The 14708-nt window shown below is 43.5% G+C and overlaps 1 protein-coding gene across 3 annotated transcripts in view; it reads left to right on the forward strand.

The window, feature by feature from the left end:
• TCAIM (T cell activation inhibitor, mitochondrial) overlaps positions 1-14708 on the forward strand; it is a 49427-nt gene that overhangs the window by 23086 nt on the left and 11633 nt on the right. For all 3 annotated transcript variants that reach the window (XR_012638259.1, XM_074945607.1, XM_074945606.1), the window contains exons 6-7: positions 2984-3106; positions 9640-9737. Coding sequence is in view for 2 of the 3 variants with exons in the window: in XM_074945607.1 (XP_074801708.1) it covers positions 2984-3106; positions 9640-9737 (221 nt within the window). In the remaining variant the exon portion in view is untranslated. The remainder of the gene's footprint in view (positions 1-2983; positions 3107-9639; positions 9738-14708) is intronic.

Raw genomic sequence — 14708 nt, forward strand, 5'->3', positions numbered from 1 at the left:
GAAGGGGGGGGGGGGGATGCAAATGAGGAGATCAACAAGAAGTGGGACAATCTATAAACAAAGCAGTGAAGCCTGTCTAGGCTACCGGCAGAAGAGAAGAAAGGAGTGGATTACACCCAGCACATGAAACGCCATATAAACCAGACGAGCCCTGAAGAAAAAAGTTTTAGACACACAGTCCCAGAAGCTAAAGGACAAATACCACAAGTAGTAGAGCAAGGCACACCAGGAGGTTAAACGCCTTGTGAGAGCGGACAAACGACATTATATTGATAATCTGGCAACACAAGGAGAGGATGCAACTGCTCATGTTGAACAAGGAACAGTCTATCAAATGACATGGCTTATCAGTGGCAAACAGGAGACACCAACAAACATTCTCATCAGGGACAAACAAGGCGACTTATTGACGTCAGAAAAAGAACAAGAAATGCTCTGGACAGAGTATTTCAAAGAATTGCTGAGCAGGGAGCCACCTATAGAGGAAGCAAACATTCAGGAGGGAGAAGAAGATCTTGATATCAACACAGACACCCCAGCTCCGAAAGAGATCATTCAAGTCATCAAATCCTTAAAAAATGGGAAAGCTCCTGGCAAGGATAACTTGCAGAATTGTTCAAGGTAAAACCTGAGTTATCAGCATCTATACTGGCCCCTCTATTTACATCTGTCTGGGAAAGGGAAAAAGTGCCAGATGAGTGAACCAATGGGGTTATAGTGAAGATACCAAAGAAAGGAACTCAGTGATTGTAATAACTGGCGTGGTATCACACTTTTTATCTGTGCCAGGCAAAGGTATTGTGTAAGATCATAGTCCAGTGTATATTAGAGGCAGTTGATAGCGTTCTTAGAAAAGAGCAAGCCGGTTTTCGAAAAGGGCCTGGATACGCAGACCAGATCTTCACTCTACGAAACATAATAGAACAATGCTTAGAATGGCTATGGCAACTCTAGATAAACTTCATAGACTTTGAGAAGGCTTTTGATAGAATTCACAGGACCAGCCTATGGCGCATTCTGCGGGCATATGGAATCCCTCTCTGTATAATCAACATCATCAAAAGCTAATTTTCCAACTTTACATGTAGTGTTGATCACAGTGAGCTCAGTTTTGAAGTCAGAATAGGAGTATATCAGGGGTGCATCATGTCTGCAATCCTCATCAATATTGCCATCGACTGGGTAATGCGGCGTACAACAGAAGACCTATCGAGGCATTAACACCCTTCACCCTTCTCATCCCTTGACTTCGCAGATGATCTCTCTCCTATCACATACCCAACACTGTATACAAGAAAAAACAACTCGACTCAACACATTCATCCAGCAAATTGAAAATCAACCGCAGCAAGACGTATCATGACCTTTAATATTGGCTCACCGTCACCAGTACGGATAGAGGATCATGCTCTCACCAATGTAGGAACATTTACATGCTTGGGCAGTACCATCAGCCAGAACAGTGGAACAAGCCAGGACATCCAGAACAGAATCAGTAAAGCCAGGAACACCTTTAGGAGCTCAAATACAGTCTCTAGAAATCATCAATATACAACACCAAAACCAAACTCAAGATTTATCTGAGCTGTGTACTTTCAACACTACTTTATAGTGCAGAATGCTGGGGAATAAGAAAGTATGACATGTCCAGACTGTCTTCATTCCATACAACCTGCCTCAGAAAAATCCTTATGACTACTGGTGCCCCCCCCACTATTGGGGGAGCAGGGGCACCAGCTAAAGGGGAGGATACGTGACCTCCCCATGTCTCTCCACCCTAGCCCAGGGCCCCCATGCTCTCCCTATCCCACATTACCTGTGAGGGGGTTTCTGTGCTCTCGCTGTGCTGGCTCCTCCTCCGGCACATTTGGCTGCTCTTCCTGGCAGGTAGAGCCAGGCAGGGAGCGGGGCAGAGCCACTCTTGGCTGCCGCCTGGTGCAGCTGCTGCCTGGGAGAATGCCTGGCTGTGGCAGCAGCAGGCTGCCTCCTGCCCAGGCTTAGCTTCCAGGATAGCAGCTGAGCAAATCGGTGCCCTCTCCCCACCCAGCATGCTTGGTCAGCTCCTGTCCCCAGAAGTGGAGCCAGGGGAGGGAGTGGCAGCAGCAGCAGCCCGCTCCATGCCCAGGCTCAGCTTCTGGGACAGGAGCCGACTCTGAGCATGCCAGAAGCTGAGCTGTGGTGGGGGGCAGCCTACTGCTGCCACAGCCACGTGCTCTCCCCGTCAGCCGAGACACTGCGCTTCACTGGTAGCATCCCAGGAAATGTGGCTAAAAGAGACTCTGGCCCTGCCCCTTCTCCCCGCCCAGACTTGCTGCTGGGAGGGCACTTGACCTTTCATGACCCTCCTATGAGTCATTTCCGTACAATCTCAAACCAAGATCTATTCACACAGTGCAGCCAAGAAGATATGAGCACCATCATTATGAGGAGGCACTGGAGGTAGATTGGCCATGTGCTTCAGATGGAAACTGATTCCATTACCAGAATAGCATTAAAATGGACACCTGAAGGCAAGCGAAAATAAGGCCATGCAAAAACATGGAGAAGAGCTGTGGAAGCTGAGTTGAAAAAAAGTGGGACACATTTGGGAGCCATTGAAAGACTTGCCAGAAAACAGACAGGAGTGGAGGAGCTTCGTCACTGCCCTAAACACCAGAGGCGTAATGGGAACATGTTGATGATAATAAACTAGATCATTTCAAAATGTTTTATCCATTAAATCTCTTAAGATGCTGCTTTCAAAGTGTTCTAGACTCGTGGGAACATGATTCAGTGACTGATCTACAGTTATCTGTTGGTTATACTATAATAGAAATGTTACCCTAAAAATAGATTTACTCTATTCAAAAAAACATTCTTTTAAAACATTACCTGATCTGGTAACTTGACATAATTCTTAAAGTAGACATTAATGTTTTTACATAGCAGTACAATGTGCCTGAGAAATATGGTCTTGAATAGCCATATATTTTCTTTTTTACAGCTCCTGGTTAGATAATAGTGAAAAAAGTGCAGTAAAGAAGCTGAGAAACAGCTTACCACTTAGGGAAGAACTAAACCGTTTAAAAGATGACCTCACTCATCAGCTACAGCTCTCTGATATCAGGTAATGAAGTACAGAAGATCTAACTTAAGTGTCAAAACTAGCATCATTTACAATTTTGTAAGGCCACAGACTAAAAACAAAGTAATGCAGTTAAGCTTTAAAAAAGTGTATTCCAGCAAAATGTCTATTTTATATGTAGTCATAAAGGCAGAACTCCACTGAATAAGATTATATTTTCATCAGACTTGTATGGGACTAAAAATTTGCATTTATAAGTCAGGAGATTGTACTACCTAGTAGAATGGTCACCAGTTCAGGAAAACACTTAAGCATGTGGTTCGGTTCTGTTGTAGTCAATGGGACCTAATCATGTGTTTATGTACTTTGCTGGATAAAATTGCTTTCCTGAATTGGGGCTTGAGCTTTCTTATATAACTAACTTAGCTTAAACAACTTAGCTTAAACAACTTCGCTTTTCTTCTGATGCTACATATGGTACTTATTAACACCCTGTGAATACTTAGTAAAGGTATTGTTGTCCAAAATATCAGAAACAAGAGTGCACGGAGGGAATATTGTAATAGCTTTAAAAACCAGGCGGGGTTCTGTACTTGGGTGTCTTTACTCCAAAATATTTCTTAGAAAATACAAGTCGTTAATATTTGAGAACAAAAATGCATCTCTTCAGGGTATATTGTGAAAGTTTTGAGTTAAATAGCTTTTAGGTTTGTTTAGTGCAGTAACATAGAGTTTAAAGCTAGAAGGGCCCACCAGATCATCTAGTCTGACCTATCTATCACAAGCCGCCACCGCCCAACAGCCACACAGTAACCCAACAACTGAAATTAAACTCAAGTATTTCAGCCCACAGAAGACTAGACTATTATGTGCCACAGGCAGAAAATAGGAGGGACCAAGGTGCACCTATGACAGTGAAATGAATGAGAAATACCCAGATAATCCTTGCAAGTGACTCACACCCACACATTGCAGGGGAAGGTGAAAAACCCCCAAGGTCCTTCCCAACTCCACATATGGCGATTAGTTAGACCCTAAGCATAGGAGCGAGAACCAACCAGCCAGGCATTTGAGAGAGAGAATGCTTGGTGCCACCTCAGAGTCCTGGTCCTCCCTGTCAAATGGCCCTCTCCAGCCATGGCTGTCCTTGATGCTTCACAGGAGTGATATTAAGAAAACCCGGAATCCACTGGGGGGAAGTAGGGGCTTGGGGAAATATCCCTACCTGACCCCTGCAGGTGGCTGGCTAAAAACCTGAAGCATGATCTTTTAGGAACATCAGACAAACTGGACTGAGCTGCCCCTTACTGTCACAAGCAACCCCATCATACAATCTCACTCATACATTTGTACAGCTCCCTCTTGAAACTAAGTTGTTTGCCTCCGCAACTCCCAATAGGAGGCTTTTCCACAACCTCGCCCATCTCATGGTTAGGAACTTCCTTCTAATTTCCAGCCTGAATTTGTTCGTGGTCAGTTTATATCCATTTGTTCTTGTGCCAACACTGCTCTTTATCTTAAATAGCTCTTCACCCTCCCTGGTAATTTACTGCCTTAATACATTTTTAGAGAGCAGCCTTCTTTTTGCTGGAGTTAACAAGTCAAGCTCTTCCAGTCTCCTCTCATAAGATTAGGCCCTCTATTCCCCTGATCACCCTATTGACTCTTCTCTGCACCTTTTCTGGTTTGAATTCATCTGTCTTGAGCGTGGGTGACCAAAATTGTATGCAATATTCCATATGAGGTCTTATCAGTGCCTTGTACATGGCATTAATATGTCTCTATCTCTACTGGAAATGCCTTGCCTGATGCATTCTTGGATCTCATTTACCTTTTTCACAGCCGCATCGTACTGGTGGCTCATAGTCATCCTGTGATCCAACCCACACACCCAGGTCTCTCTTCTCCTCTGTTGCTTCCAACTGACGAGCTGCTAGCTTGTTGCAAAAATTCTTATTAGCTTTGTCTTACTGAATTTCATCCCGTTTCTGTCACTCCAGTCCTCAAGGTAATCCAGATTTTCCTGTAAAATGTTCCAGTCTTCCTCTGTATTGACGATGCCTGCCAACTTAGTATCCTCAGCAGATTTCATTAGCTCACACATACTTTTTGTGCCATGGTCATTAATAAAAATATTGAAAAAGATTGTTTCCAAGACCAATCCTTGAGGAACTCCACTGGTAACCTCCCTCCAGTCCAATAGTTCACCTTTCAGCACAACCCATGGCCTTCTCCCCATTTAGCCAGTTCCTTATCCATCTTACAGATCTTGTACTGATCCCCATCTTCCCTAATTTAACTAATAATTTTTCATGTGGTACCATATTAAATGCTTTACTGAAGTCAAGGTATATAAGATCTATTCCATTTCTCTCATCTAAAATAAGAGATTTTCTGAAAGAAGATCACGTTAGTCTGATGTGATCTACTTTTGGTAAATCCATGTTGCATTATGTCCTTTTAGCATTTTATCTCCCATGAACTTGCTCTTTCCTTCACAAATTGTTCTAAAGCCTTGCATACTAGTTACTGACCTGTTATTCTGACTGCCTGGATAACTTCTTTTACCTTTCTTAAATATAGGTCTGACATTAGCTATTCTCCAGTCATATGGGATTAGCCCTGACTTTATTAAAAATCCTTGCTACTGGACTAGCAGTCTCATGTTCCAGTTCTTTCATATTTTGGAATTGAAATTTTCCAGGCCCCTGATCCGAGCACGTTAAGATCTGTTTTTCTTCCATCTCAGATGTAGTAATTTCCATTTCTACACAGGCTCTTTCATCAACTATACTGCCTTCATGCACATGTTCCATATGATCATCCTTATTGAAACCCGGCAATGAATTCATTTAGTTTCTGAGTCATATCTAGATTATCTTTAATTTCCTTCCCATTCTCACTGCATAGCAGCCCAATTCCACCCTTCCTTATTCTATTTTTATGTAAACTAAAAAGATTTTAATTTCCTTTGCAAGAGTTAATTCATCTTGATTTTTTACAATTCTAACTATTCTTATATTTTTATAACCTCCAGGTGTAGCTTTCTTTATTGATCAACCCTTTTTTCCATTCCTTACAAACTCTCAGCTTACTCTTAATAATCTTTTTGAGGTGGCTGTTCATCCAGCTGGTGTGGAGCCTTTCCCTACAAGCTTTTTTCCTTTGCTTGGGATGCAAATTTCAGATAACTTTTGTATAGTTGTGTCATAGGGTGATCCCCTGAGAGTCATTTCCAGCCTCAGTGACTAACCACAACAACTCCAAGTTGTCTTAAACACCACTGTGCTTTATGTTCCTTCAGAAGGCCACAGCCTGGAGCGTTATTTACATACTGCTTACAGTCAGTAGCCAGCTTCCTCACTTGCTTCTGGGGAAAGGGTGGAGTATTAGCAGCAGCCCGTCCTGTCTACTACTGCTTTCCTTCCAACTCCCTACTCTCCTCCCTAGCACTTCCTTCCTGTCTACTTATATAGTCCCAGCTTCAGGGGTTTCTTCCACCCAATTAGCCGTGAGCTATATCTTTACTCAGTTAATTGGCACGCTGTGCCAACTAGCTGTGTTTCAGTCCGGTCCCAATTAATGTATACTGGTGAGGATTTGAGTGACGGGGTGCTGAGTCAACTCATGACTCAAAATGCCCTGCTAGAAGTTGATTTTGAAGAAATTCCAAGCCTCCTCCGCATATAAGTCCTTGAGCTTTTCAGTTGACTTCTTTAACTAATTCCCTTAATTTCCCAAAGTCTGCACTTTTGAAATAAAAGGTCATAGTTGACGAGCTGATTTTGATTATCCTTCCATTTAATTTAAACTTAATTAGCTCATGATCGCTCGATCCAAGGTTATTTCCTAAGACTAGCTCTTCTATGAAGTCCTCACTGCATAGTAAAACCAAATCAAAACAAGTTGATAGAATCTTTCTGAACATAGAATGAAATTTGCTTGTTTGTGGTTTTTAATTTTTCTTTCATAGTCCGTTATCAAAATACTGTAATACTACATTGTTAGATTTTATGGAAAGTTCACATTATAATGAAAAAAATTACAAAAAAATGCAGCTTCCTGTTCAGAAATTTTTCGAACTGAGAAGTAATTGTATCTTAATGGGAAACTGCTACTTCTACCTCTTACAGGTCAATACTAACATGGTTGGAGGTTTTAAAAGTAAATAAAGGGCTTGATCCTCAGCCATTTCAAGCTTATGCTTGGGACATTTTAGCAGAGGGTGCAGGCTCTAAGCCACCTTTTTTGAGTCCCCAATCCTGGAGCTACTGAGGGTCAAAGAAGCCTGAAAGTGTGACATGGAGTAGCTCTTAGGCTGATCTGAGTTATGCCTTGCTGTAGTTGTCCCATAAGGGCCCTTGCCTGGTACCATCCCTCTGCGCCCCTGATGCTGAATTGCTACGCTGGCTTTATGCTAACTGAGGATTCTCCTATTCTGTGGTAACAGTCAGTTTTATGTTTGAGGCAGTTTTACATACACTGAAAAGGGACCTGGGCAAGCTGAAGATCTGGCCCATAATTGTAAACTGTGTTAACATAATGTTGAGGGTATAGTGACCAAGAAACCTCAGAGTTTAATCACTATCTGAAACATTATCCTTAACTTGCCTGTTCTGTGTCAGTGTTGAGGGGATCTCAAAATGGTGAATGATGTTGTTTTTTTTTAATATACACATGCTGTAATACCTGAACAGAAGGTGAATTAAAGTTCATGTATTTTTGTGGTTTTAATATAGGCACATTTTGATAGCAGCAAAAGTTATCCTAATGTCTCAATTAAATATTGTAAATCATAAACATCTGTATGAATCCAGCTATGAAAAGGGCAACAAAAATGATTAGGGGTATGGAACGGCTGCCGTATGAGGAGAGATTAATAAGAATGGGACTTTTCAGCTTGGAAAGGAGACAACTAAGGGGGAATATGATAGAGGTCTATAAAAATCATGACTGGTGTGGAGAAAGTGAATAAGGAAGTGTTATTTACTCCTTCTTATAACACAAGAACTAGGGGCCACTAAATGAAATTAATAGGCAGCAGGCTTTAAACAAACAAAAGGAAGTATTTTTTTCACACAACGCACAGTCAACCTGTGGAACTCCTTGCCAGAGGATGTTGTGAAGGCCAAGACTATAACAGATTTCAAAGAAGAAGTAGAAAAATTAATGGAGGATAAGTCCATCAATGGCTATTAGCCAGGATGGTCAGGGACGGTGTCCCTAGCCTCTGTTTGCCAGAAGCTGGGAATGGGCGACAGGGAATGGATCACTTGATGATTACCTGTTCTGTTCATTCTCTCTGGGACACCTGGCATTGGCCACTGTCGGAAGACAGGATACTGGGCTAGATGGACCTTTGGTCTGACCCAGTATGGCCGTTCTTATGAATGGATAACTTACTCTGGCTGGACATTCAAAAAAAACAAAGACACTACTTTCTGCACGATATGATGCAGGAAATTTTTTAGAGATGTTTTTCCTCCTTACTTATAGTACATGCACATAAAACTTTCAATTCCAGTACAATAGTTCCCCTAATAGCAAGCCAAATCAACCCATCCAGTATGTGATCTAAATACTGGACTAAACTCTCCACGATTCAAGGGGGAAAGGAATCTTTCCCCCTTGCTTGGCTGTAAAGCACCTGTATAACTGAGTAATTAAGGGCTAGTTACTAGTAAGTACACCTACTTAACTTTATGCTGTGTGAGTAACCCAATTGAAATCAATGGACATACTCATAGGCGCTGGCTTCCTCCAGGCCCCAGGGGCGCTCAATCCCCTGCTCCGGCCCTGCCTCCACCCTGCCTCGTCCCACCCAGTTCCGCCCCTTCCGCTGAGTGCGCCTCGTCCCTGCTCCTCCCCTCAAGCGCCTCCTGCATGCCATGAAACAGCTGATCGCATCAGGCGAGAGGCACTTACTGGCGGAGCCACCAGTGGACTGGAGGCTCTGGGGAGGAAGGCGGGCACTGGCTGCTGGAGAGTGCTAAGCACCCACTAACTTTTTTCCAGGGGTACTCTAGCCCTGGAGCATGCATGAAGTTGGCGCCAATATACTCACTGCATAAAGTACATGTGTAAGTCTTTTTAGGAACAGGGCTGAGGCTGCAATAGACTTCACAGTCCTCAGCTTTTGCCCTCTTCTAAGAAATCAGTAAGGTTTTATGAATAAAACTTTTATACTGAACTCCCTTCTGTGCATAGAAAAAATACAAAGAAAGTATCCAGAGAAACAAATATCTGCTTTTTGCATATCCAAGTTATAGTTTTTAGCTTTTTTCAGTTTGTTTTTCCCCATTTCACCTGCACCATCTTCAATATGGCACTCACTGCAAAAGAAATTTTCCATTTTAATTACCTTAATTATTGGTTTATATATAAAATTTGAGTAGTGTATGACTCAGATCACTTTATACACATTCCCAGTTGGGTTATTTGCTATTTATTCCTCTCTAGTGACTGATTTTTGTTGCTATGAATTACTGTTTTATTGTAAAGATCTTAGCACACTTTCGGCAAAAAAAATACTTTTAAAAGACTGAGTGATATATTCTCAAGTAATTTTTCTTTAGGTGGCAAAGAAGCTGGGGTATTGCGCATCGTTGTAGCCAGCTACACAGTCTAGGTCGTTTAGCTCAGCAGAGCCCAGAAGTACTAAGGAACGTTAAAGGTATATTTCCTATTACTTTTCTCTTTTGTTGTCATGATGTAGTAATCATGTAAAGATAAGCATGAGTCTTATGGTGTTCCTCATGAAAGCATAGAACAACCTGCCTGAGTTACTTAAGAAATTAGCAGTGATACATAGTTTAAAATTCAAGTTATTTTATTTCAATACTGACGATTGTCTAGTAACTGACTACAATATTAGGATTTAAAAGTACTTGCTTATTTCAGCTTGAAATCTTCATCTTGACTCATTTAAAGACTGTATTTTCAGATATTCAGAAACTCACAATTTAAGGTATTCATACTATCAATCTTACAGTAAATATATATATGTTTATACATGTTTAATAATGACAGGTGAAAAATAGTCACAACATATCAAAGTGATCACAAAATATAATTATAAATATGATTCTTAGCATTTCTTGTTACTGTCACATTATATAGTTGACATTCATTCATATTAGCCATATTAAACACAAATGCTTAATGAATACCTCAAAAGAGGTTTGAGTATTTGAATATCTGAAAGTACACTCCTTGTAAATAAAGCAGCCATAGATGCAGTATATTTGATTTATTTATTTTTTTATTGGCATGCTGATTTGTACACTAAGTGTTAACCCTTGCTTTAAGATCCAGTATTTTTAGTCTTCACACGAGTCAACTCCATGCTTCCAGATACTGAGTTGTACTTTATTTGCCAGAGTAACATTTAGGTATGAAGGCACAGACACTTTAGAACAGGACTGGGCAAACTTTTTGGCCCGAGAACCACATCTGGGTATAGAAATTGTATGGCGGGCCATGAATGCTCACAAAATTGGGGTTGGGGTGCGGGAGGGGGTGAGGGCTGTGGATGGGGGTGTGGGCTCTGGGGTGGGGCCAGAAATGAGGAGTTCAGGGTGTGGGAGGGGGCTCCAGGCTGGGGCAGGTGGGGTGGGGGTGAGGGCTCTGGGGTGGGGCTGGGGATGAGGGGTTTGAGGTGTAGGAGGGGGCTCCGGGCTGGGACAGAGGGATTTGGAGTGTGGGAGGGGGATCAGGGTTGGGACATGGGGTGGGGCTGCAGGCTCTGGGGTGGGGTTGGGGTGTAGGAGGGTGCTCTGAGCTAGGACGGAGGGGGATCAGGGCTGGGGCAAGAGGTTGGGGCATGGGAGGGTGGCTCAGGGGTGCAGGCTCCAGGCAGCACTTACCTCAAGCAGCTCCTGGAAGCAGCTGCATGTCCCCCCTCTGGCTCCTACGCACCGGTGCGGCGAGGCAGCTCTGCTTTGTGCTGTCCCATCCACAGGCGCCGCCCCTGCAGCTCCCATTGGCTGCGGTTCCTGGCCAATGGGAGCTGCGGGGTTAGTGTGCGGAGTAGAGCCCCCTGGCTGTCCCAACACGTACGAGTCGGAGGGGGGACATGCTGCTGCTTCTGGGAGCCGTGCAGAGTGGCCCCTAACCCTGCTCCCCGGCTGGAGCAGGGCAAGCCACAGACCCTGCTCCCTGCAGAAGTTCAAGGGCCAAATTAAAATGGCTGACAGGCCAGATCCAGCCCGCAGGCCATAGTTTGTCCACCCCTGCTTTAGAACCTGAGATTCCTGTACACAACCCCGTTATTCTTATGGCCCATGTGAACCTGGGCTTAATGCCCCGTCTCTTTGCATTCCTTCAGAGAAGTATACATGTAGGAATCAAGATGTATTGTCATCAGAGCGTCCCAGATCAACTCACAAGGGTAGCGATGGCTGCTCTTCAAGAGGATCCTTCGGGTTAGAAATGGGTGAATCATTGGGAAGTTATTTTCAGTAAAGCAGGGGTGGCCAACCTGAGCCTGAGAAGGAGCCAGAATTTACCAACGTACATTGCCAAAGAGCCACAGTAATACACCACTAGCCCCCCATCAGCTCCTCCCAGCACCTCCCACCCACCAGAAGCCCCACCGATCAGCGCCTCCCCGTACCTCCATGCACCTCCTGATCAGCTGTTTCGTGGCGTGCAGGAGGCTCTGGGGTGGAGGAGCGAGGGCATGGCAGGCTCAGGGGAGGGTGTGGAAAGGGGTGGAGTGGGGGCAGGGCCTGTGGCAGAGCCAGGGGTTGAGCGTGATCAGCCCCCAACACATGGGAAAGTTGGAGCCTTTAGCTCTAGCCCCAGAGTCGGTGCCTATACAAGGAGTCACATATTAACTTCTGAAGAGTTGCATGTGGCTCCAGAGCCACATGTTGGCTACCCCTGCAGTAAAGGATTAGAAGCTCCTTCCTCCATCTCTAGCTCTCCTGACCTAGATGACACTAGACTCAGCTTCTGTCTTACCTCTTGATGAATACAAGTTATTTAAGGTTTATTGGATAGACAGGTGAAAGAACTACATTTGCCTGTTTGCACTATGGAGGAGAAATCCCACAAATAGTTACACAGTCCAGACAAATGACTCTAAGATAGCTTTTTCTGTCAGAGGGACTTCTGGAACTACCTGAGATCTGTGGCTCTCTGCTTCATCCATGCCACCAGTGTCCAAGAAGAATGATAAACTCTAACAGGTGCCCCAGGCAGGACAAAAGTTCATAGATTCATAGATACTAAGGTCAGAAGGGACCATTATGATCATCTAGTCTGACCTCCTGCACAACGCAGGCCACAGAATCTCACCCACCCACTCCTGCGAAAAACCTCACCTATGTCTGAGCTATTGAAGACCTCAAATGGTGGTTTAAAGACTTCAAGGAGCAGAGAATCCTCCAGCAAGTGACCCGTGACCCATGCTACAGAGGAAGGCGAAAAAGCTCCAGGGCCTCTTCCAATCTGCCCTGGAGGAAAATTCCTTCCCGACCCCAAATATGGCGATCAGCTAAACCCTGAGCATATGGGCAAGATTCACCAGCCAGATACTACAGAACATTCTTTCCTGGGTATCTCAGATCCCACCCCATCTAACATCCCATCACAGGCCTTTAGAACCAGAACCAGATACTGGGTTCACTTATGGTCTCTGCTGCCCTGGAAATGAGTAAGTTGGTGTAGTAATTATAATCTTTCCTTAGGGACAAGGAGACAAAAAGATGGATCACTAACTCTCAGAATACCCAGTTACCTGGCCAGTAGGGCTTCTAAGAACTTTTTTTACTTGGGTCAAGTAATCTTCTCTTGTAGATCATATTCCAGAAGAGCTATATTTTGAAATCAAATCCCTTGTCCAAGAAGGATTGAGCATCTCTGAACACTTTCAGGTTACCATGTGACTCCTCTGATACAGCAGCTTGATCTGTGGCAATAACTGTTGGCCAGCACACATGGCATCACACTTAGTCTTTCTCAAGATTCTCAGTTTTGAATAATTATTTGTTCACTTGAGAACTCACTTATTAAATTAAAAGACAGGTGAGATTGTGCCACATCGTTCAACCTTATAAAGAACCTTGGAAAGGTAATGTTTATCAATGAGAAGTATCAATATGCTAATATACGATTGTATATATAATTATTCCTTGGACCCTGCAAATTTGGCCTCTGCCCTAGATGAATACTCGGATGATTAACTGTTTCCGCAGTCTCAGCCTTCTCTCCCACCCCCAGGAATAATTACTGTCTTACAGGTAGGTAGAGGTCATTATGAGAATACTTTTATTTCCTTTTATCCCTGTTTTTGAGATGACTCCTTGGGAGTGTTCCTTTCAACTCTGTCTTTCTCATGGAAAACTAATGCCATGTCTGCACGAACACTTCTGAGGGCAAAACATTTGTCACTCAGGGGTGTGAAAAAAGCACACACCCCAAGCGACATAAGTTTTGCCGGTGTAAGCACTCGTGTGCACAGCACTATGTCGGCGAGAGAGAAGGCTGTCAAACAGCACAGAGGGTGTGTAGGATTGTATAGGGATACCTGGGGTCAGATATCTGGATAAAAGTTCACCAAAGGGTGGCATGTGAGGTCTCTACCGAGAGCCAGTTATCCACTGCTTGTCATAATCCATTGTGAAATGTATGTACATACAATATTTAAGAAGTTATGTATCTGTACTGAAAATTATGCTCTTAAGGTCTTGAACTTAAGGCAGGTCACCAGGAGGTGATGTATTATGGAGATGTTCCTTTCAGGAAGGCGGTAACAGATACCTGTCTCCTTGTCTGGCCATTTGTGTATTGTATGCTTATTTGCATACTGAGCTGGGTGCAAATTGAGAGATTGGAAAATCTACAAGAGAGGAAATCTGCAGGAAGAAACTAACAACGGGGGGGTGTCCTCTTTATGAATAAAGACAAAGGACTGCTCTGGTATATTTTGGAGTGCAAAATCCTTCATCTAGGACGCAAACTGGAAGCATGCATGTCTCATGAAAAAAGGGTCAAAGCCAACCTAGCTGTAAAGCGCTGCAAGGATTTTGGGTGAGCAATACTGTACTAGACATGAGAGTATCTTGTTAATTAAGTCTGGCTCTAGATTGTGTGTTATGATTTTATTTAATATGTAACCTTTGGTTTACAATATTTCTCCTTGTTACTATTTGAATCTCTATGCTTTAGTTAAACTTGTATTTGATGTCACTGTAAACAAACCTAAACACTGTGAGTTAAGTGGAGTGGTGATTTGAGGTGCAACTGGTAAGCTGGGATGTACTGTTTCTTTGGAAGCAGCAAATCAGTGAATACTGCAAGTGGCCAGTAGACGGGGGCTGGACACTCCAAGATGATACTTGGAGGGCTGGAGCATGCCTATCACTAACCTACAGAGTGACAGAGGCCTAGAGGGGAGTGCTTATTTTGCCAGGGGCTGATGAGGTTGGGGAGCTGATCCATGGCAGGCACAGACAAGGCTTCTTCACTCTAAGGGCAAGTGGTAGAGAGGTGCCTCACAACCCTGGGTGCCCCCCAGGAAATGTTATAGTGGTGATCTGGGCAATATTTACCATATTCAGCTTAAAGTTACTTTATTTAATACAAATAATAGTGATCTAATGATTTGTTTCTTGAGTGCATACAGTGTTCTGTGGGTTGT

The sequence above is a fragment of the Natator depressus genome, chromosome 2 (assembly GCF_965152275.1).
Source record: "Natator depressus isolate rNatDep1 chromosome 2, rNatDep2.hap1, whole genome shotgun sequence".
NCBI classification, from domain to species: Eukaryota; Metazoa; Chordata; order Testudines; family Cheloniidae; genus Natator; species Natator depressus.